The following is a 20,546-nucleotide window of genomic DNA, read 5'->3' as shown; positions in this document are numbered from 1 at the left end:
AGCAGGACATGCCAGCCTGTTTTGCTATGCTACTCTAGTCCTTGTTGCCATTTTTTAAATGTTTTAAAAGGAAACACCAGAGCTTTGCCAAGTCTATAACCCTCATTACTCGTTCATTGCTTGGTGTAGACGTGGATGTGAGCGCCAGGGGTACTTGGCTGAAGTTCTCCAGGCTCTTTCCCGGGGCAGAGAATTAGACCAGAAATGCATGGTTACAAATAGAAATCGTGGGGCTGGAGAGATGGCTGGGGAATTCAGAGCACATATTGCTCTTCCAGAGGACCTGGACTTACCCTCCCAGCGCCTACATCAGGCAGCACCTGATCACCTATGCATACAGCTCCAGGAGGCCCTGGCTTGAGGGCACCAGCGCTCAAGTGTACACCCTCCCTCCTCAGACACACACGATTAAAAGTATTTAAAAATAAGTTGCCAGACCTGGTGGTGCACACCGTTAATCCTAGGGTTCCTGAGGCAGAAGTCGGTGAGTCTCTGAAGAGTTCCTGGCCAACCAGGGCTACAGACAGCTTTACTAAAGGGAACTCAGGGGTGCAAGGCCCCTTAGTCAAACTGTCCCCCACACATTACCTGTGTAGCCAGTGGAACAGTGACCAGTCTACACCACACCCGGGGCGCTGTTTGAGGTCTGGGAGCACCAGTCATTTTCCAGCTGCACTGAAATCCCAAACCCACACCTATTTCTAGACTGAGGTCTGGGTAGCACACTTTGGTCTCCAGGACTGTCCCACATGGAGTCACCTAGTTTTTATAGTCCGGTCCATCTCTCCATGTCATCACAGTCAGGAGGTGAGGCGCCTGAGCCCGTGCTGCTGCCTGTACGGTCCGGTCACCGTTTAAAGCCAGCTTTTCCTTCCTGCTGCATTTCATGCCAAGGCTGGGACACTCGGGAGCCTGGACTCAGGGCCAGCATATGTCCAGGTAGAACTTCTCAGTTTCAGCTCGCTGGGGGCACCGGAGCCTTGGTGCCCCGTTTTGTACCCCTACGCCTTCACCTTCACAAGCCTCTGGCTTTTCCTGTCTCCTAGAACACCAACGCCCACCTCTGGAACCCTGACATCATTTGTTACCCAGCATCTACCCAAATGTGTTAAAAGCAGCCCCCAGCACTCTTGAAACCCCAGTTTCAAGAAGCGAGTCTGTTTCTCTTTTCAAAGGCACCATACTTCAGGAGGCCCACGAAGAGGATCCAGGTAGCCCAACACTTTTTATTTCCATCCAGCGAGTGCTGTGGAAGGCGAGCCGCTCTGTGGACAGGAAGTTAAGTGTGAACAGGAAGCCTGTGTTCCGGCAACACAATGACTGGAGGACTTGCTCAGGCTTGTCAACACTGAGCACCCTTTATGGAAATGGATTTATTTGTGTTTTTAGAGAGAACATGGGAAAGGCTGTAAGAGGCTGCTGCAATGCTGAGTCCCGCTTTATGTGGCTTCCGAGGACACAGTCACAGACTTCAGGGAAGCAGAGCCACAGGATGCAGATGACGGTGTTCCCTAGGGTCCCCCTCCGTGATCACGCATGGCACAGCTGCAGCCACTCCCGGAAGTGCCTGTGCCCCTGGCAGATGCCAAGTGAACAGACCACCAGCCTGGGTACGGAACCAATGTGCCCATGCTGACCTTGTGTGCAGGGAAGGGATTTGGATCAGACTGTGACCAAAAAAAAAAAAAAAAAAAAAAGGCAGATGGCTATGAGAAATAAAACTCACAATTCTTTGTGTCTCAGAACATTTTACTGGCAACACTGACTGTATCAAACAGACATTCCTGGGAATGGTGGCTTCTCTTCCTATCCCCAAAGAAGCATAACAGGAAACAGACAGAGAACAGAGGGAAAGGTACTGTTTTGCCGTGTGATCAGCACAGCCTTGTGGGGGTGGGTGCCTGCGCCACGTGAGAGGGGCAAGGTGCCCTCAGCTGTGTTCCCCAGGGGTTGGGCTGTTATGCAGTAGGTATTTACAGGAGGGTTAGACAAAAATAGTTAACTACTAAAGGTATCCAAAAGAGGCCTGAGAAAGTCTGGTTAAAATGCATAACCTTGTATTGCTACTGATGGGAGGAGTCGGCTTTATATCTTTTAAAAATAATAAAAAGATTCTGTTAAAAAATATATTTTTCCAGAAAGATGTTGATTTGAACTCTAAAAAGCAGTGTGGAGTCATTTTTCCCTTTTGGATGAAGAGCCTTGGCTCTAAGTTAGCTCCCTTTCTTGTTTCAAGTCCGTCCTGTCCTCTCTAATGAAGCCAGGCTGTGCAGCTGGGTCTCCCCAGGCTGGAAACACACTGGCTGGGCTCTTCCAGGGATGTGGCCAGCTTGCCTGCTCTGAGAACCCAGCCACAGGGGGACCCCCTAGCTGCTCCTCCAAGGACAGGATTAGCTGCCTTTGGTTTAGCCCAGAGGATGCTGATCCCAAAGGGACTGCCTTTACAGATTCAAATCAAGTCCTCGGTGTGTGGAGTGAGGTGGCTTAAAACTGTTAGTAATTTTTTAAGGCTAAGGCAACATCCGTGGTCATTTGTATATCTGAATTTGATGCAAATAGCTATAATCTAAACCAGCTCCTGTACATATCCTCTTGGCTGGGGGTAAAAGGCATGGAACGAGGTGGAAATGGGACTGGCACAATGGCCATGCTGCAAGAGCCCTACGGGAAGGGAAATAAAGAGGTCAGCAGAACCTGTTTCTTTGGTGAACAGGAAGGAACGTCTCCAGCTTGTACCCACTCTACAAAGGCTGCTGTTCTCCTGTGGAAAAGCACCGTGACTCCGCAGTAGCATGTCACTTCTGACTAAGATGCATCTACTAGCCTGCAGGCTCGGCATTTCTGTCTAAAGCTGGTAGAAAAAAAATGTGACCTGCCAGGCAGGACAGCGAATGGAAGGTAAAGATGCTCTCCTCCCCTCGGTGTGGAGATGGGGCTCTGCCGACGCCCATATCTCCGCTCTGGGGAGTCCCTGGTCCTGCACCTCTACATAAGGAAAGGGGGGCTGCTGTGTAAGTGCACGCCCTCGGCCCCCCGGGTCTGCCTCACTGGCATGGCATGTGCAGCCCAGAGCCTCTGCTCTGCAGCCCTGGACGGCAATGTCTTATTTCTCAGTGAGAGACAGCTGTAAGACTTGCTGGAGCTCCGCTTCTTCCTCCTGGAGCCTGAGCTCCTGCTCTGCCAGCTCTTTGGCAGACAACTCCATGGCCAGCTGCAGGTCGCTATCGAATCGGCTCGACTCGCTGAGGCCACCTGGGCACCTGTCCTCCATGTTGGTTAGGAGACTCTCCTGGATGGCCCTAGGGTAGAGAGTGGGAGAGCGTCATTCCTGTCCTGGGGGTGCGGGGGCAGCAGCTCCATTTCTTTCTTACTGGTTACTAAGGGTGTACCGTGCCGAGCACTCCAGATGCATGGGGTCATCTTGCCTCCTGAGGTGGAGCTGCTGGGCTTCTGTGACCCAGCATCACCCAGTACAAGGCTATGAGTGGAAGGAACTTGGTCTGTTTGAAAGCAAAGCTGAGGTTGCAATGCTCACAGATGCCTACCATATAGGAAAAGGGAGGAATGGCCATTGTTTGGGATTTCCAGCCATTTCCATCTCTCTCTCTAACCCTGAATGTCCTCGCCCAGACAGACCTGCAGTCACATGGTCACAGGAGACCACACCAATCAGAAAACATTTACCCAATGCTTCGCTCTAAGCACCCCTAACCTGCACTCCAGCTGTGCACCCCTAACCTGGGCCCCAGCTAGCACTCTGTGCCCCCTCTCTCAGTTCAGAGCTGGTTTAAGTAGGGACAGTAACGATAGATGCCAGGAGAGCTGACTCTTAAAACCTCCTGCTGAGCACAAGCCGCGCAAATGCCCCTGTATCAAGTGCCCGTGACAAGCTCGGTGTGACGAGAACCGCATCGTGAGAAGCCCCATCTGTTACCTCTTATACTGGGCTTCGTAGCTGTGTGTGTGGCTGACCCCTCCGTTGGAAGCTGGTCCTGAAAGGTCCTGGCAAATACAAAAACAAAGGGTAGGTATAAACTCATCTCGCCGTTGAAGGAAGAGTCGCCAAAGCAACCAGGAAGTGAATGGAGAGAGAACAAGACTCAGGGCATTTACGGCTTGCCGCGGACAGCATGCCGCCGACAGTGACATGCTTTTCTAACGTGGCACAGGGCATCATCAGCGTGTACCCTGGATTCAAGGCCGTCACCTCCTTAGACTTTACCTAGTTCCACTCTAGTAAGAACCATTAGCCTGGCCCAACATTCAAACAACCAAGACAGAACATGCTTTCAAGAGAAACTAAGAAGATAGAGTTGCCATCTGCTGCCCTAGACTCTGGCTATTGTCCTCAAAAAGGGCTACCAAGGTCTTTCTAGCTCTCCTGAGAACAAGGAGAAGCTGGTTTGTGCTGAGAGGAAGCACTGAGGGCTTTATGAGGGGCTGGATCTTCTCCAAGAAGCTCCCCCAAAATAAACACCACCTTCCCCCACCCCCCAGTGAGGGCTGGAAAGATGGCTCAGTGGTTAAGAGCACTGGCTGCTCTTCCAGAACCCAGGTTTGGTTCCCAGCACCCACATGGCAGCTCACACCCATCTCTGACTCTGGCTCAGAGGAGCCGACACTCTTCTGGCCTCCTCAGGCTCCAGGTGCAGGCAGACATGCAGGGGAAAATAACTATACATGGTTTGTTTTAATTAATGAAGAATAAAAAAAAAAGGATGTATCTGGAACAGGTCTGTGATGGCAGTGGGCAAGTAAGAAAGGCTCCAGTTACTCAAGCCCCAGAAAGCCGTGGCAGGACACCGTGCTCACAGCTCAGAGGTTCCAGCAGAGCGGAAGCGATTTCACCCATGAATCCCCAGCATGCTCTGCGATTCCTGCTGGACAGTCCGTGGGAAGGAAGAAGAAACCAACGACCAACAAATGGACAACAAAAACCCAGGACACACAGCCATTCCAGACCACATGACCCTGCCTTGGAGGAAAAGACTAATATTTACACTCCAGATTTCCTTCTTCTCTGTCCCCATGTTGATGCTGCCTTCTGCCCAAGCTAGGAACAGCAGACAGCAGAGACCACACATCAGCACCAGAAGGGTGTCTTTAATGCCCAGGCTGTTTCAAGCAGTCGGGGTCTGGAGGAACGGGGCATAGGCCCTCTAACACTCTTTACCTAGCTCTTTTTTTTTTCCCCTCTGAGACAGGGTTTCTCTGTGTAGCCCTGGCTGTCCTGGAACTCACTTTGTAGACCAGGCTGGCCTCGAACTCAGAAATCTGCCTGCCTCTGCCTCCCAAGTGCTGGGATTAAAGGCATGCGCCATCACGCCCGGCTTTTACCTAGCTATTAAAATGGGAAAACCTCAAACTTGGGCTTCCATTCTCTCACCCCACTGACTAAGCCCGGGAGGCACATGATTGCTGTATTGGAGATCAGAATCCACAGCACTCCCAAGTAAAGACTGCAAGTGTCAGAGCTACAAGACTATAAAGCACCCCTGGGGGAGGGCGATCACATAACAGCTGTACTGGTAAACTTGACAGGAAGTCCGTCTGAAGACACCACATAAAAGATGCCAACCAACAGAGGCTGGGTCTCTTACATAGCAAGCTTTGTGAAAGGACCAACACAAAACATTTCCCCAGGAGGTGGGATGGGGAGGGGGCGGGGCGGGGTGGGGTGCATCAGCCCCACAGGTCCAGGCTGATACCCGACCTGGCTCCTGCTGGCCTCCAGCAGGCTCTGCTGGATGGCAAACTGCATGATCTCATAGTCTTCGTCTTGCAGGTGCACGTTTCTGCCATTGTCTTGAATGTGGTAGGATTCAGGGATTTCAAAGACAGACTGATCAACCTCGAAGTTTGTGGCCTCAGAAACTGAAATACAAAGGTCCAGGTCTGTATTCACTACAATCCATTCAGACAAATGTTTCTTAGAGGGTTGTTTTTTGTTGTTCTGATTTTATTGTTTTGTTTTTTGGAGACAGTGTCTGTGTAACTCAGGCTGGCCTAAAATTCAAAACACAGCCCAGGCTGGCCTAATATTCAAAATATAGCTCAGGCTGGCTCAAACTCATAATTCTCCTGCCTCTAACTACAGAGGCAGAGTAATAAAATATTACTTATGCAAAGCCCCTCCTGCCCCTGCCTCAGCCTGAAAACATTTCACATTAAAAAGAATGAAACCAGTAACAAAAGAACCCAAGGGCTGAGGGTGGGGTGGGGTGGGGAGGGTTGGGGCTGAGGGTGTGGCCGAGCAGAACAGAGCAGAGCTTGCCAGCAGGGAGGCTCCTGGCCCCACCCCCGCGCACATGACCCCGCCCACAGGGCGACAACTAAGTGAGATCAGACAATAAAAGGTAAGACAAGAGGCCATGATGAAAGTCCTCATTAGTTTGCTCCGGAAACTCTAAAGGGATAATAATCGTGACAATAAACTTCACCATAACACAGCTTCTGTTCTTTGATTTCTCTTGGTGGAAAACTAACGTGATCCTCAGGAAGGAAACAAGAGTGGACTGAAAGGAGATTCTTCTCTACAATGGAGCCGACCGACCTCCTGAGACCCCGGCTGGAGCATACCCTCCCTCCTCCACCGTTCCAAGTTGTTTCCCACTTAATCTAAACTCTCCTCTTCTGAAACACAGATTTGCCTCATTTCAGAATGTTTAGCATCCAAAACTTGCTTTTAAAGTCCCAGCTTCCGGTTTTACGACCAGCTTCCGGTTCGTCTTACCTGCCTCGGCCGGGGTCCCCTCCACACCCTGGCTCTCGTCAGCAGTGCTACAGCCATTGACATTTCCGAATGTGATCCGTGCGTTTAAGACGTGGAATAAGGGGATTTCTGCCCAACAGAAGCTTTTGTTAGTAGGTTTCACTGAGAACAGTGGTCACGTGTTAGCACTACACCGAGCATGCGCAGACCGTGCTTTATCAGCACGGCTTCCTTCAGTCCCCACAGTGGCCAGCTACCCCCTACCCCGAGTGCACAGATGGGAAACTGAGTCAGGTGTCATGAATAGTCAACCATCCAAAACCCAAACAGCATTGTCTACACTACTCCATGCATCAAAAGATCTTCCTGCCAAACGCCTTCATTCAACAGTTATCTAGGGGTGGCAGAGAGCAGTTAGGTAGGGCATGTGGATGATCAAAAACGTGCGCGAACACACACACACACACACACACACACACACGCACGCACACACGGAATTATCCAAGTATTAACAAAATATCAAAGAATAATCCAAAAAGTTCAAAATAAAATTACCCAATTTGAAGTTTTGCTTACATTAAAGGTAGGACACTAACACTAGAATCCATGTTTGTTTTGGGGGGAGGGAGGGGAGGAGGGTTGCTTTGTTTCCAGAGAAAGGGCCTCATACTGTAGCTCCGAGCTGTCTGGAACTTCTAATGTAGACCAGGCTGACCTCGGCAGCATCCCGCTCTGCCTGCCTCTGTCTGCTGGGACTAAGGTGCCCCAGCCCTCCTAGCCAGCCTGTGCCTGATAGCACCATCTGTACACAGAGCTAAACTGGCTGGTAAGGAAAGCAATCACACACTGCATCACGTGGAGCCTCCCGTTGTAGCCCAGTCAGAGGATAGTGCTGGCCTTCTCTGGTCTGTTTATCGTGTGCTAACTTGTTTGTTTGTTTGAGACAAGGTTTCTCTATATAACCCTGGCTGGCCTAGAACTCAAAGCTTCACCTGCCGCAGTCTCTGGGTGTTGAGATTAACAGTGTGTGCTACACCTGCCCAGCCCTGCTGATTTTTCTTTTTAAATGTTACTGTTGCTTTTTTTCTTTTTTAAGACAAGGTCTCTCTACAGCCCTGGAAACTTCCTGGGTAAAACAAGTTGGCTTCAAACTCACAGAAATCCCCCAACCCTATCTCTTAAACTCTGGGATTAAAGAGTGTGCACCACCACACCTTGCTGCTAATTTGTCCTTAATCTGCTCCGGTTCCCGGAAGCAGGTTCAGTCTGATTCACAAACAGGCAGAACCTGCAAACGCCCGCCCCTCGATCTCGATCGCATTTAGCCATACCTATTTTGACAGGGAATCCAGGAGGGAAGTCCAATTTGATGAAATCTCTCAATCTGGCAAAGTGAGCACTGGTGCGAGCCATGAGGTCGATGATGGGGATAACCTGCTCCACGAGGGAGAGTGGGAACTCCTCACACATCCACAGCGTAGCCTTAAACCTGCAGGGTGGACAGACAGAGAGAGAGAGACAGAGAGAGAGAGAGAGGGAGAGGGAGAGGGAGAGGGAGAGGGAGAGGGAGAGGGAGAGGGAGGCAGGTCGGTCACTGCTGCTCAGAAGGCTAGACACACACACTGTCCTCCGAACCCCACCTCTGCACTAGCCCTGAGCTCAGGACTCTTGAGGGACTGGAACCCCGAGGAACTCAGGAGGAGAAAGGCCTGTATTGCTGCCTACCTGTACAGCAGGCTGGCATGACTGCATTTCAACTCATCAGCTAGATTTTACTGGCAGTAAAACCACACATATACATGCCACACACTCACATGCGTGCTCACCCGAGCACACGTGCTCCTCTCTCTTTGCCCTCTATGACAAAGGCAGGGAGCCACTGACTGTTGGGTCTTGCCAGATTAAGAACCTCAACTTTGGGCTGGAGAGAAGGCTCAGCAGTTAAGAGCGCTGACTGCTCTTCCAGAGGTCCTGAGTTCAAATCCCAGCAACCACTTGGTGGCTCACAACCATCTGTAATGGGATCCAATGCCCTCTTCTGGTATGTCTGAAGACAGTAAGCAACAGTATACTCATATACATAAAATAAATCTTTTAAGAGAGAGAGAAGAGGACTTCAACATTACTTTTAAAGAAAAGGGACAAGGAACCAGCAAACCACAGAAGATGGAAGCGCACATCCGGGTCTTACACTTACTTCTGCGTTCTAATTGTCAGCTCTTTTGGTCTTCCAATGTCCCTGTCTTTCAGGTCAAAGTCTTCGTCAAAGTACTCGTCGGGCGTGATGGCCGTGGGGTTGTTCACAGTGGCACACTCCGTAGTGAGGTCCTGCTGAGCCAGAACTAGGGAGAGTCAGGACGGCCTGACCTGAAAGCGCAGGTCTACTACAGCTTCACAAAGAGAGAAATTACTCTGTGGGGAGGGCCCAACGGGACCAGCATGACATGGAGCCAGCAGAAACAGGTCTACCTGATTAAGTCCAAGACATCCCAGTGCATAAGTGGGGGATTTAGAGGACCTGGCGTTCCTGTCTCCAGCTTCAAAGCTGTAAAGGAAGCTGCATCTCCTGACCCTCAGTGACATCATTGCTCCTGATGCGTGGTTAGTTGGGGCGGGTTGTGTGTGTGTGTGTGTGTGTGTGTGTAAGGAGCCAGGCTGCAGAATAAAGCCAGCCTGACCTAAGAGCCACACTCAGAGAGAGAGCCCGTTTGTAGGATCTACCCTTCCTCCAAAATCTCGAATTTTCAAAGTTTCGTTCATCCAGTTCTCTCCCAGGAGCCACCTGAGAACCTTCCCAAGTCATGTGACCCTGCTCAGGACCCACAGCCACCATCACAAGCAGGAGAGGGGCAATCTTTTTTTCTTTTTTTCTTTTTTTTGGTTTTTTCGAGACAGGGTTTCTCTGTATAGCCCTGGCTGTCCTGGAACTCACTTTGTAGACCAGGCTGGCCTCGAACTCAGAAATCCGCCTGCCTCTGCCTCCCAAGTACTGGGTGGCGTGCGCCACCAAACCCAGATGAGAGGGGCAATCTTAATCATTAAGTTCTCCCAAATACCCTGTCGTCAACTCACCCCTTGAGCACCAAACTGATGTTCCACAGTTCCAAGCAGAGACTCCAGTGGATTCCGGTCCTCTAGAGAGGGGGGAAGAGCAATGGAATCAGGCTCCTCACTGTGATTCCCGGGTCCTGATCCAAGCCACCGACAGTAGGGATTCCATTTGTAGGTGAGGGAGATAAAAACCACCCACCAAGGTGAGGTTCTCTTTAGCATTTCTCATTAGGAGCTTTAACCTGGAGGGACCGTCCTAATAATCCAAGCACTCACCATGGAGCGATCAACACAGATCAATTAGGAAAATGGAAAAAAAAAAAAAAAAGAACCAAGATTTCAGGTAGAGCAGCTGTAACACCTGGCAAGCTTCGAAGTAAGGAGCTGGGTCTGGGTCCCTTCTCTCCTTGGTTCCCACTGCCGTATTCTGCCAGCCACCTGCCCACCCAAAGCAGAGGCAGCCGCTGGCCAACTGTAACTGTCTGCACTGTTTAAATGTTTGCACGTGGCGACGACTCATACTCCTCTCAGTGACTAGAAGAATGGCTCAGTACCAACTCCATTTTACTACAAAGAGACAGCGTTCCAAGGCCACAGAGCGGGCAGAGCCGGTATATAGTAATCACAGGCCCAAGGGGATTCTGCCCAAAGCCCGAGTTCCACGGAAATCTTGTCACTATAATGGCCGCAAAGTCACCCATCTTAAGGACAAGATTCCCAGTTCTTCTCACTGTCCTCTGCTACCAACAGCTACTGCCACAGCACCTAAGTAAGCCCTCACGAGTGGCTTTAATTACAATTGAAACCAACCATGGAAAAGCCTACAAACGAGTCAAACTAAGGAAATTTTTACAAAGGAAAGTTAGGATTCACATGTCCAAACCCAACACATTTACACTAAAGAAACACAGTGCTATCAACAATGCTGGTGCACACAATCCATCAGTGGGGGGCGGGGCGGGGCGGGGCGGCGGGGCGGGGCGGGGCTTACCTTTGTACCGCTTCTTCTCCTCCTCCGTCAGGTGCTCAGTGCGGATCCTGGTTATCACGCTCACGTTGTTTACCGAGTAAACCTTGAGGGTTGTGTGCAAAAGACAGTTGTGACATGGGGGACGAAAGCCAACACACGCACCGCGAGACCAAGAATGCTGAAGCAAAATCAAAGCGAGAACTGGCCGACAGCCAGCCTCAGCCCCTCAGACAGCTCCCGCCCGCCCAGGGATGCTCTCAGCAGTTACTCTGCACCGCCAGCTAAAGGGGCTCGCTCGGCAGGTGTCCCGCAGATAGGAGGGTGTCCACCCGGCTCCTCCTGCTCCCGTCTGTCTCCTGTGATCTGTGGTGCTCTCCTGACAGTACTGACTAAGCCAGACCTCGGCTCTTTAGACCGCCTGGGAGATCAGAGAAAACCGGCTGGCTTTCTACTAACAAAAAAAGATTCTGGTTGCCAGAGGGAGCACTGTGCTGTCCGTCAGGGCTGTGTGAGGGGTCTCAGTGGGCTGTGTGCTGACAGCTGCAGAAACCGCACTCTGCACCACAGCAGCTGTTTCTAAATGCGTCTCGCTGAGTGTGATGGAGGCCAGCAGAAGACACTCCCTCCGTCCCTGCTGTACACTAAGGAAAGGCTAGCAAACGGCCTGTCCGCTGGCAAAATACCAAATGATACCACAGACACTGCCATTGCTACTGCAAGGTTTTCAGGCACTGAAGCAGCTGCAGCGACTGGGTTTGGGTTTTTTTGGTTTTTTTGTTTTTGTTTTTGTTTTTGAGCCGAGGCTTAGAGTCAGCTAAAGAAATTACCTAAAGCTTAAATAACAAATGATCACAGAAGCTATCTTCTATATATCTTCTTTAAAAGAGAAAAACCGACTAAATATAATAATAATAACAACAATAATAATAATAATAATATTTTTTAAAGAACCAAAAGAATGTCTCTCATCTCATTTCTGGACAGCCATAAAGCTACAGACCTGCTCAGAGCATGCTGTCCCATTTTCTGAAAAAAAAAAAAACCAGTAAGATGAAACAGGAGGTAGGAGATGCCTTAGAACTTCCTCCCCAGGGACTGTCCTTCTGGCAGACCAGGGAAGCAATCAGAACAGACCCCTCATTTGCATAGCCACTGAAAAGCTAAAGGGAATCTTAGTTCAAGAGCTTGCTTTTACCTTGGCTTCATAACCATTGACAACTTCAGCTTTATCTGTCCTCCAGCCCCAGAATCCGGATTTAGTTCTGACAAAAGTGAACACCACAAAAATTTCCACATGCACAGAGGTCACCCCTGCAGCCCTTACAGGCCACCCCCGCCCCCGACATTAGTGAAGGACACTTGGAAATCGTGGTCCCACTGTCCACAAAAAACGATGCGACCAGTGACAGATGGCTTAGACATCCCCTCCCCCTCCCACAGTTATCAGTGTGCTGCACTCCAGGCAAAGAGAGCATCCACTCTTGGCTTCTGTTCAGGACCTGCCAGCACAGGGGGGAAAAGGTCATGTCATCTGTTGGACGGCTGTCCTAAATAAGTGAGTGAAGATGGCCCGTGTCCAAGGTCTTGCTTGCATGTATCTGGGTCATCTACTGCAAGCAAGGGCACAAGAGCCTCTCCTCCATCCAGGAATTCTCAGAACTGTGAACACACAGCTCCCTGCCCGCCTCTGGCAGAAAGGCAGGTGGAGTCTGAACCCATAACAATGTTGAGAGGCTAGGGAAGGCCATTAAAGCTTTCAAAATGGCCGGAGAATCACATGTTCATTGTCAGGTATAGCAAGGAGGGAGGACATGAAGAGTGGCTTTTCAACTCAGTCGCTGATGGGTGACTTTTGAGGCAGCCCGGGTTGCAGCTACACCTGTAGCATGGGCTATGTGCTTAGAAAGCCATTTCATCAGGGCTATACACTTCTAGGGGAAAGTGTATTCAGGATCAGAGGACAGCCTCTAAGTTCTGATTAGTTTCTTTTGTTTAAAGACGGGATCTTGCTATATGGGCCAGACTGCCTCTAACCTGTAAGCCTCTTGCCTCCAAGTGCTGGAGTTACAGGCAAGAGCTTCCTGCCACTCCTGGGTGTGACTGCTTTTCAGAGCAGCTTGCCCTGGGAGGAGCCCATCTGCCCGGCCTTTGTCACCCTAGCTTTGCCTGGCACTGTGTAGAGCTGCCACCCGTCTGCCCTTTGCTCTGTCTTGTCACAGAGGAAGCTCAGAGGATGGTGGCAGGCTAGCCAGCTGACAAGAGCAGAATGCAGTTTGTAAAATGTTTATTTCCATAACATAAATTCCATAGAAAGGAATTTCTAGTGGGATTCCGGTAAGTCAAATCAGGCAACACACTGAGTCTTATAGATTGGTTTGAGCCCATCATAAAAGGAAGACCCATGGGTGTTAATTTTCCTCTTGGGTGAACATGACCCCACACAGCAAGAGATAGAGTCCTAAAGGGACTCTGGCAAAGGCTGGCTACTCTAGCTTACACTGTTCAAACAAGAACAGGGCACTGGGACTGCACTCCTGACTAGCAGGTCACAGCCCTTGCTGCCACCAGTGACTAAAACCCCAGATGCACCCGGGGTTAACTCCATTTCATGTTGCACTAGTGCTAGGCAGACATGCCCATTCCTCGGCTGTTGTCATTTGCTCTCACACATCGCCATCTCTGCTCCTGCTGTTCTTGGCTGCCCGGCTCTGACAGCATCTGAGCTGGGAAGCTCAGCCTCCACTATGTTAAACCCAGCTGTGACTCCCTGAGCCTCTGTCAGCTCTGTGTGCACCAAGCATCTGAAGACCACAGGACACCCAGCTTCCTTCTGCCTGTCCCATCTGAGACCAGCACACCAAAGGCCACGTAGCAGGCGCTGTGACTCAATATCATGAAGTTTAAAGGTGGCTCTCAAGTGGCAGGGATGTTGTTCTTGCTGCATAGCATTCAGGAAAAGGGTAAAAACCAAAGTTCGGCCAGTTACATACCGTCCCCCGAAACTCATCAGGGAGGGTAGTGCTTTATAAGCATCGAATCATCCCGTATAGGCACTGGAAAAGGATGACAGTAACCATTACAACATGGCAAAGAACCTCGGAGAGAGCCTCTGCTGAAACTGATCAGTCATGTGTCTTTGAATCTGCAAACCTCGTACTCAGGAGCGGCTCCAATCTCTATTTATTCCCACGTTCACTGATCACATATGAACATCATTAAAACAAAGCAAAAAAAAAAAAAAAACCCAGCTGTCTTTCAGCACCCCCGCCTCGGCCTACTGTCAGCTTCAGGAAAGTCAGCTGGAGCTGGCTGTCTGAAAACCCTGTGACCCCGCGAATACACAATGTACCTTCGTCCTCGGTACACAGGGCCACACTCTTGTTTCCCATCTGCACTTGGTGGACTAAGGCCAGGAGTTGCCACACACCCTGGATAGGCTCCACTTCACAGCAAACAATGGCTCTAACAATGCCCGAGGAGTGACCCAGCGCCTCCTCTCATCTAGGGCCTCTGAGGGCCCGCCCTGCCTGTGAGGCTCATGCTGAAACCTAAAGCCATCAGGCCAAGAGCCTGCAGAGGACCCCATAGCTGGCCCCTAAGCCTCAGTGTCACTAGCCACTAGGCTGGCAAGAGGACTTCCTTCAGAATCCAGTTCCTGTTCCTACTTCTGAAGCAGAAACAGCCCCAAGATGTGACACGGGCTGCATGTCCTAGTCCCTGTCAGACACCTGCCTTTGTGGCTTTCCTGACCAAAAAGAAAAGGGCCATTATGTTTTAGAATTGACTACAGAGATGTCTCTGAGTTTTCTTCACCAATTTTATTGGTGAAAACAAGGTTAAAGAGATCAATCAGTTAGCACACTCGTGGAGAAAAGAAGGCCTGGATCCAGGAACAAGGACCAGATGAGCTCAGGCGACACTGACTCACAGGCAGCAGACGTGACATCCTAGGCCAACTCTAGAGATGCTGCAGACACCCTCAGTTCACTGAACTCCATGGTAGAGAGAGAGATGGCAGGTTCTACTTCCTTCCTGGTCAGGGTGCCCCTGCCCTGCCCAGCACACCGCACAGGATGGGCTGTGCCAGTGGACGCCTACGGATGGCGTCTCATTGGTCTCCGGAGAGCTCCCAGTGCCTCCTAGGACCTGGAAAGAACTGAGCAGCCTTCAGGTGCTTCTTCCCCACTGTTGCCTCACAGGCGGGGGTTGGGGCGACAATATGTTATGTTAAGTATAAATCTGACTGCCTAGCATCAACACAATTCCAGTCAACTCTAGCTTCAGGAAACTGTTATGTTAAGTATAAATCTGACTGCCTAGCATCAACACAATTCCAGTCAACTCTAGCTTCAGGAAACTCCAAGTTCCACATTTTGGGATGAAGGAGTGTTGTGCATCCCAAACTATCAAAACATAAAAAGACCCAGGGAGCCCAGAAGAAGGGGCCCACAGAAGCACGCAGGGATGAGACTTAGACACCGTGCCACAGAGATGCCGTGCACAGCACATCAATTATGATGCCTATTTGATTAGCCCTGGAGAGCACTCTTAAAACCGACTAGCATTTCGCCGTATTAGAGAAGTCCCAACCCAGCCATAACTTCCCATTACTGCAACCCTGTCGTTTATGAAAGCAGTCCCCAGACGAGATGGTGGCCGGGAATCCAGTCCATACCTCTCAAAGGCAACGTTCTTAGTATCCAGGCTGGTGTTGATGACTGGGCTTGTCAGCCGCCTCTCCACCTCCCTGCTTTTTGGCTTCATCAGGTCCAGGGTGAGGCGCTCCATTTCTTGGGAAAGATCGAAGTGTTCGGTGGTGACCACGCGGTCATCGTGGTTGACCTCCATCAGCTCCGCCCAGTTGTCTGTTAGGGAGAGGTTGGGTGTGAGGCAGCTGGCTGCATGGAGGCCTCCCCTCCCCTCCCCCACTCCACCCCCACTGAACCTCACCTCGGAGGTTACCAATTACTGACTGACTCGGCTTGCACAGAGCTCCTCTGGCCAGCACTCTACGACTCACCAGAGACCCTGGAGCATCTTCCCCAAAATGGAGATTTTAAAACCAATATTCCTTCCTTATTAGCAATGCATTTCACCTATGACCTTTACAGAGCACTGCTATGGCGTTAATGTAAATGATCTACTAGGCACACGGGTGAGCACTGTGGCATCTCCCTTCACTACAGAACCACGCCCAATCACAAAGGGAATGCCGAGCTACACGGGACAGAAGGTGGTATTTCACGTGTGACAGACAACTGGTGTTCAGTAATGAATGAGCAGGAAACTAGCCAATCTCCAAAATAAGAGGGATGAAGAACTGAATACTTACAGTAACCACCAAGACCAAATATCAAACAGACGAAGAATAAAATACAAATATATTTTACTGGTTCAAATGTAGCATGCAGCTAGACAGGGGAGCGCACACCTTTAACTTCAGTGTCGAGAGGCAGAGGCCAGCCTGTTCTACAAGGAGAGGCAAGGGCCAACCTGGGCAACCTAGTGAGACCTGTCTCAGTAACAACAAGAAGAGATTCCTACAATCGCTTGCTTACCTCCTCCCTTAAATATGAAGCTCCGCCTCCCTCTGATCCAGCTCATGTTTTCAAACCCCAGCAAGGTGATGTCTACACGCAGCTTGGCGCCACTCTTCCATATGCGACAGACATCGTTGGGGCATATTCTAGACACCAAGGGCACTGGAGGAGAGAGGTAGGTGTATGACCGAGAAGAACACAAGGGCCCAGCAGGACTCTGGGGACCAGGGACTCAGGACTCTGACTTTAGCAAAGAGGGCAGAGTCGGTATACAATCCCAGTGGCGCACACAACTGGACCACTCCCTTCCGGCTCCTAAAGGACCTCATCCTGGCAGCAGAACCGGGAGCTGGGCACGGTGGTGCAGGCCTGCACCCCAACACTCAGAGGCTGGGGAAGGAGTTCTATTTTGAGGCCAGCATGGGCCACAGTAGCAAGACAACCTAGTAAGACCAATTTAAACTAAACAATGTTCTAAGAGGTGAGAGTCATAGCCCAGTGGTGGGTCACTCGTATGTACCTGGTTCCATCTTGGTACCACAGACAGACAGACAGACAGACAGGCAGGCAGGCAGGCAGACAAGCAATAGGAAGGCTAGAGCTATAGCTCAGTGGGGCTCAAGTCCTAACATTAAAAACATAATGAAAAACAAAGAAAACTCAGCCTTTTCCTCTAGGATGTCAGAGAAAACAGTACAGAGATTTCCCATCAGCCTCCCAAGGCCTGGACTGACCCTCCAGGGCTGGGGCTGTGTCCATCTGGCCTTCTCAGATCCCACGTCTACTACTGTTGCTATGTGGTCACAGCTCCCATAGTACAGTCGCCATTAAAAATATATCAAGGATCTAAAATCTGTTCTTTATCAGGGCTGGAGAGATGGCTCAGGGGTTAAGAGCACTAACTGCTCTTCCAGAGGCTCTGAGTTCAATTCCCAGCAACTACATGGTGGCTCACAACCATCTGTAATAGGATCTGATGCCTGCCTTCTTCTGGTGTAGACAGCTACAGTGTACTCATTAAAATAAGTAAATAAATAAGTAAATCTTAAAAAAACAATCTGCTCTTTATCAAAACTGGAAATCAGAGTGAGGTGAAAAGCTAAAAAAAACAAGTGTTAGCTCTAGCCTTCCTATAAATTTTCTATGAAAATTTATATCATCAATTGCCTTACAGGGGCTGGAGAGATGGCTCAGGGGTTAAGAGCACTGACTGCTCTTCCAGAGGTCCTGAGTTCAATTCCCTGCAACCACATGGTGGCTCACAACCATCTGTAATGGGATCTGATGCCTTCTCCTGGTGTGTCTAAGGACAGCTACAGTGTACTTATATGTAATAAAAAAATACATCTTTTTAAAAAAATTGTACTATAGAACATTTTAGAGAAAGACATGTATTTTGTAGAAACTTAAATTAAGAAAAGAAAAATCAGAAAGAGAACAATTCCACTCTGTCTCATTTTTCCCAGAATAACAAGTTTGAAAGAATCAAGAGAAACACCTTAAGTAACAAACCGTGGTAAGTCATTTCAAACGGACCTGGCAGTCAGGGGGTCCGAGCTTCCTAGCTACATGGGGAGCTGAGGCAGGAAGGCCCTTCAGTCCAGGTGCCCAGAGGCCACAATGAGACCCTGCTTCTTAAGGAAGCTGCAAGTGTGGGCACGCACCTGTCGTCTTAGCACGGAGGGTGGGAGGACTGGCTGTGGCCAGGATGGGCTACCCAGAGTAGAAAGCCTGGCAGGGCTATACCAGCCCGACCCCACTCACCCTGAAAAATCACGAAAGGCAATCAAACTAACAATGTGGGTGTCTGGGACACTCAATGTGAGGTGGAAACACGGGTGTCTGGATGCTAGCACTGCATGTTCAGGGCCAAACGAACAACACTCAGCAAGACAGACCAGAGACTAAATGGGAATGCAGGGCATCAACCAGATGTGGATTAAAACACACAGACCCACATCACACACATGCACGAGAACACACACATACACACACGCCTGCACCGACACACGCACACACACTGCACCACACACACAGACCCACATCTCTCTCACACACACACACACGCACACACACCCAGACCCACATCACGCACACACACCCAGACCCACATCACACACACACACACACGCACACACGCATATACTGCTTTTACAACGGAAGATAAACCTATGGAGACTATGCGAATTTGAGAACAAATAAATCCCAGGCCCATGGTCACTCACCCCAGCTGGTGAACTCCCACTTCATCTGCACATAGAAATCCGGGGCCTGAAGGGCAGACAGAAGGTTATGAGGGGTGAACCATAGCACTACCAACTCAGCAAGCGTCGCATGGCTAATGTGCGTCTTAAACAATTACGGGAGGGATGAGAAATGCAAAGAGACAGTGTAGGAATACACTAAGACAGATATTTTACATTTGATGAGTTATTTATCCTGGTGAAAATACTATCGGGCAGCTACATGGTTCCGTGGGCAAAGGTGTTAGCAGCCAGGCCTGACAACCCAGGTTTGCTCCCTAGGACCCATACCGTGGAAGGAGAGAACCAACTTCCACAAGATGTCCTCTGATGCCTACATTTATGCTGTGGTAAACATGCCATCACCGCGATCCAAATAAATAGGTCATCTTTAAAAAGAAAAAAGTTAACAGGAAAGTGACTGGGTCGGAAATGGAACCTTACTGGGGTCTCTGGGCTGCAAGCATTAAGAGAGTTAAAGCTGCCATATGATGTGGGTAATGTCCAAGGTCAACAGAAGGAAGGCAGTTCCCTGTCTTCTGCGGGGAACATGACTGTAAGCGGCTGGGTGTGCTAGGCTGGGTGTGCTAGGAAGTGCTGCCCGCTAACGAAGGGCCAAGCATACAAACATGAAACGGGAGGCCAGCCGTCCCTTCCACAGGAACTGGGCTCTCACTCTGCTTAACCAATGGCCCAGCTTCCTCTTAAACTTTTAGAATTTGGCTTTCTGAGATTTCACACCACCGCAACATCCTTGTTTAGGATTTTTTTTTCTTTCTTGTCTCTCATTAATTTCTTACATAAGGCTCTTGAACAGCTACTTAAGAAAGCCAACCGACTGTCCAAAAAAGAGAGACATGGGTGTGTGTGTGTGCGTGCGCGCGTGGGCAGTGTTGCATGCCTTTAGTCCCAGCACTTGGGAGAGAGTTCGAGGCCAGCCTCATCTACAGATCTACAGAGTAAGTTCCAGGACAGCCGGGGCTACATAGTGAGACCCTGTCTGAGAAAGGGGAGGGGGAGGCAGTAGGGAGAGAGGTGGGATTATATAGAGAATTGCTTCCCTTTTCACCTTTACCCCCGAAGCTTTGCATTCATTTTTGTCTCTGCACGGGGCAGAAGGCAAGGAAATCTACCCTGAGTGAAACCAATCAAGATTTTACTATTGGCAAACTCACCCGCCAAGCGATAGCTAGCTGGTAAGGAAGGAATGCTAACATATGTTCTAAGGAGACATTATTGGAACGTACAATCATCAACAGAGTTTCTGGTGCCACAATAAAACGATCTGGGGCTGGCGAGATGGCTCAGCGGGTAAGAGCACTGACTGCTTTTCTGAAGGTCCTGAGTTCAAATCCCAGCAACCACATGGTGGTTCACAACCACCCATAATAAGATCTGACACCCTCTTCTGGTGCACCTGACGACAGCTACAGTGTACCTATGTATAATAATAAATAAAATCTTTAAAAAAAAAAAAAAGAGACAACTTTAAAAAATAAAATAAAAAATAAAACGATCTGGACATCGTCTAACCCTTGAAGCATCAGATATAAATCAATGCAATCCACTTCTGAGGATCAATACAGGTTTTTAAAAAATCCTTTACACTGGATCTTAATTCTTCCTTGTCAACATAGACAGCTGAAGGCTGGTGACATACGTCATTCAGCACATACACTACCTGCCCAGCCATGCCAGAAGCTCTGACTGCCATCCCAGCACTGCCTGAAGCAGGCATGGCAGCACACTGGTGACCTGCCTGGCCTTTGGACATGGAACTGGGAGGACCGGAAGCTCAAGGGCATCGTCGGATGGCTGAACACCCTGGGCTACAGGGGACACTGTCTCAGAGGGAGAAGAAAAAGCTCAAATGACTGGCTCCGCTGATGGGGACACAGGTGAGAGGAGAGCCATGGGTCTTCTGCATGGGACAAACATGCAAACAGGCACGTTCTTAAGACAACTTGGTGGGACATTTCACTGAGGTTACCTGGGAAATTGAGAATCTCCACGGGATTTCCCTGAAGCAT

At 49.8% G+C, this 20,546-nt stretch overlaps 1 protein-coding gene across 2 annotated transcripts in view; it reads right to left on the bottom strand.

Annotated features, from left to right (window-relative positions):
* Positions 1–1,707: 1,707 nt before the first annotated feature.
* Positions 1,708–20,546, bottom strand: part of Ankrd13a (ankyrin repeat domain 13A) — a 31,144-nt gene continuing 12,305 nt past the window's right edge. Inside the window, exons 4-15 of one of the 2 annotated variants that reach the window (XM_021163136.3) lie at positions 18,499–18,544; positions 16,292–16,435; positions 15,409–15,598; positions 11,929–11,995; positions 10,755–10,836; positions 9,785–9,846; positions 8,910–9,043; positions 8,044–8,201; positions 6,734–6,841; positions 5,714–5,874; positions 3,935–4,002; positions 1,708–3,299 (exon numbers count right to left, since the gene is read on the bottom strand). In XM_021163136.3, the coding sequence (XP_021018795.1) occupies positions 3,104–3,299; positions 3,935–4,002; positions 5,714–5,874; positions 6,734–6,841; positions 8,044–8,201; positions 8,910–9,043; positions 9,785–9,846; positions 10,755–10,836; positions 11,929–11,995; positions 15,409–15,598; positions 16,292–16,435; positions 18,499–18,544 (1,416 nt within the window). In that variant the 3' untranslated portion in view covers positions 1,708–3,103. The remainder of the gene's footprint in view (positions 3,300–3,934; positions 4,003–5,713; positions 5,875–6,733; positions 6,842–8,043; positions 8,202–8,909; positions 9,044–9,784; positions 9,847–10,754; positions 10,837–11,928; positions 11,996–15,408; positions 15,599–16,291; positions 16,436–18,498; positions 18,545–20,546) is intronic. The other variant, XM_021163137.2, reaches the window with a different exon arrangement.

This window comes from Mus caroli, unplaced genomic scaffold, assembly GCF_978045245.1.
Source record: "Mus caroli unplaced genomic scaffold, Mus_caroli_1 scaffold_4, whole genome shotgun sequence".
NCBI lineage: Eukaryota > Metazoa > Chordata > Mammalia > Rodentia > Muridae > Mus > Mus caroli.
This window is presented reverse-complemented; position numbering and strand designations above follow the sequence as displayed.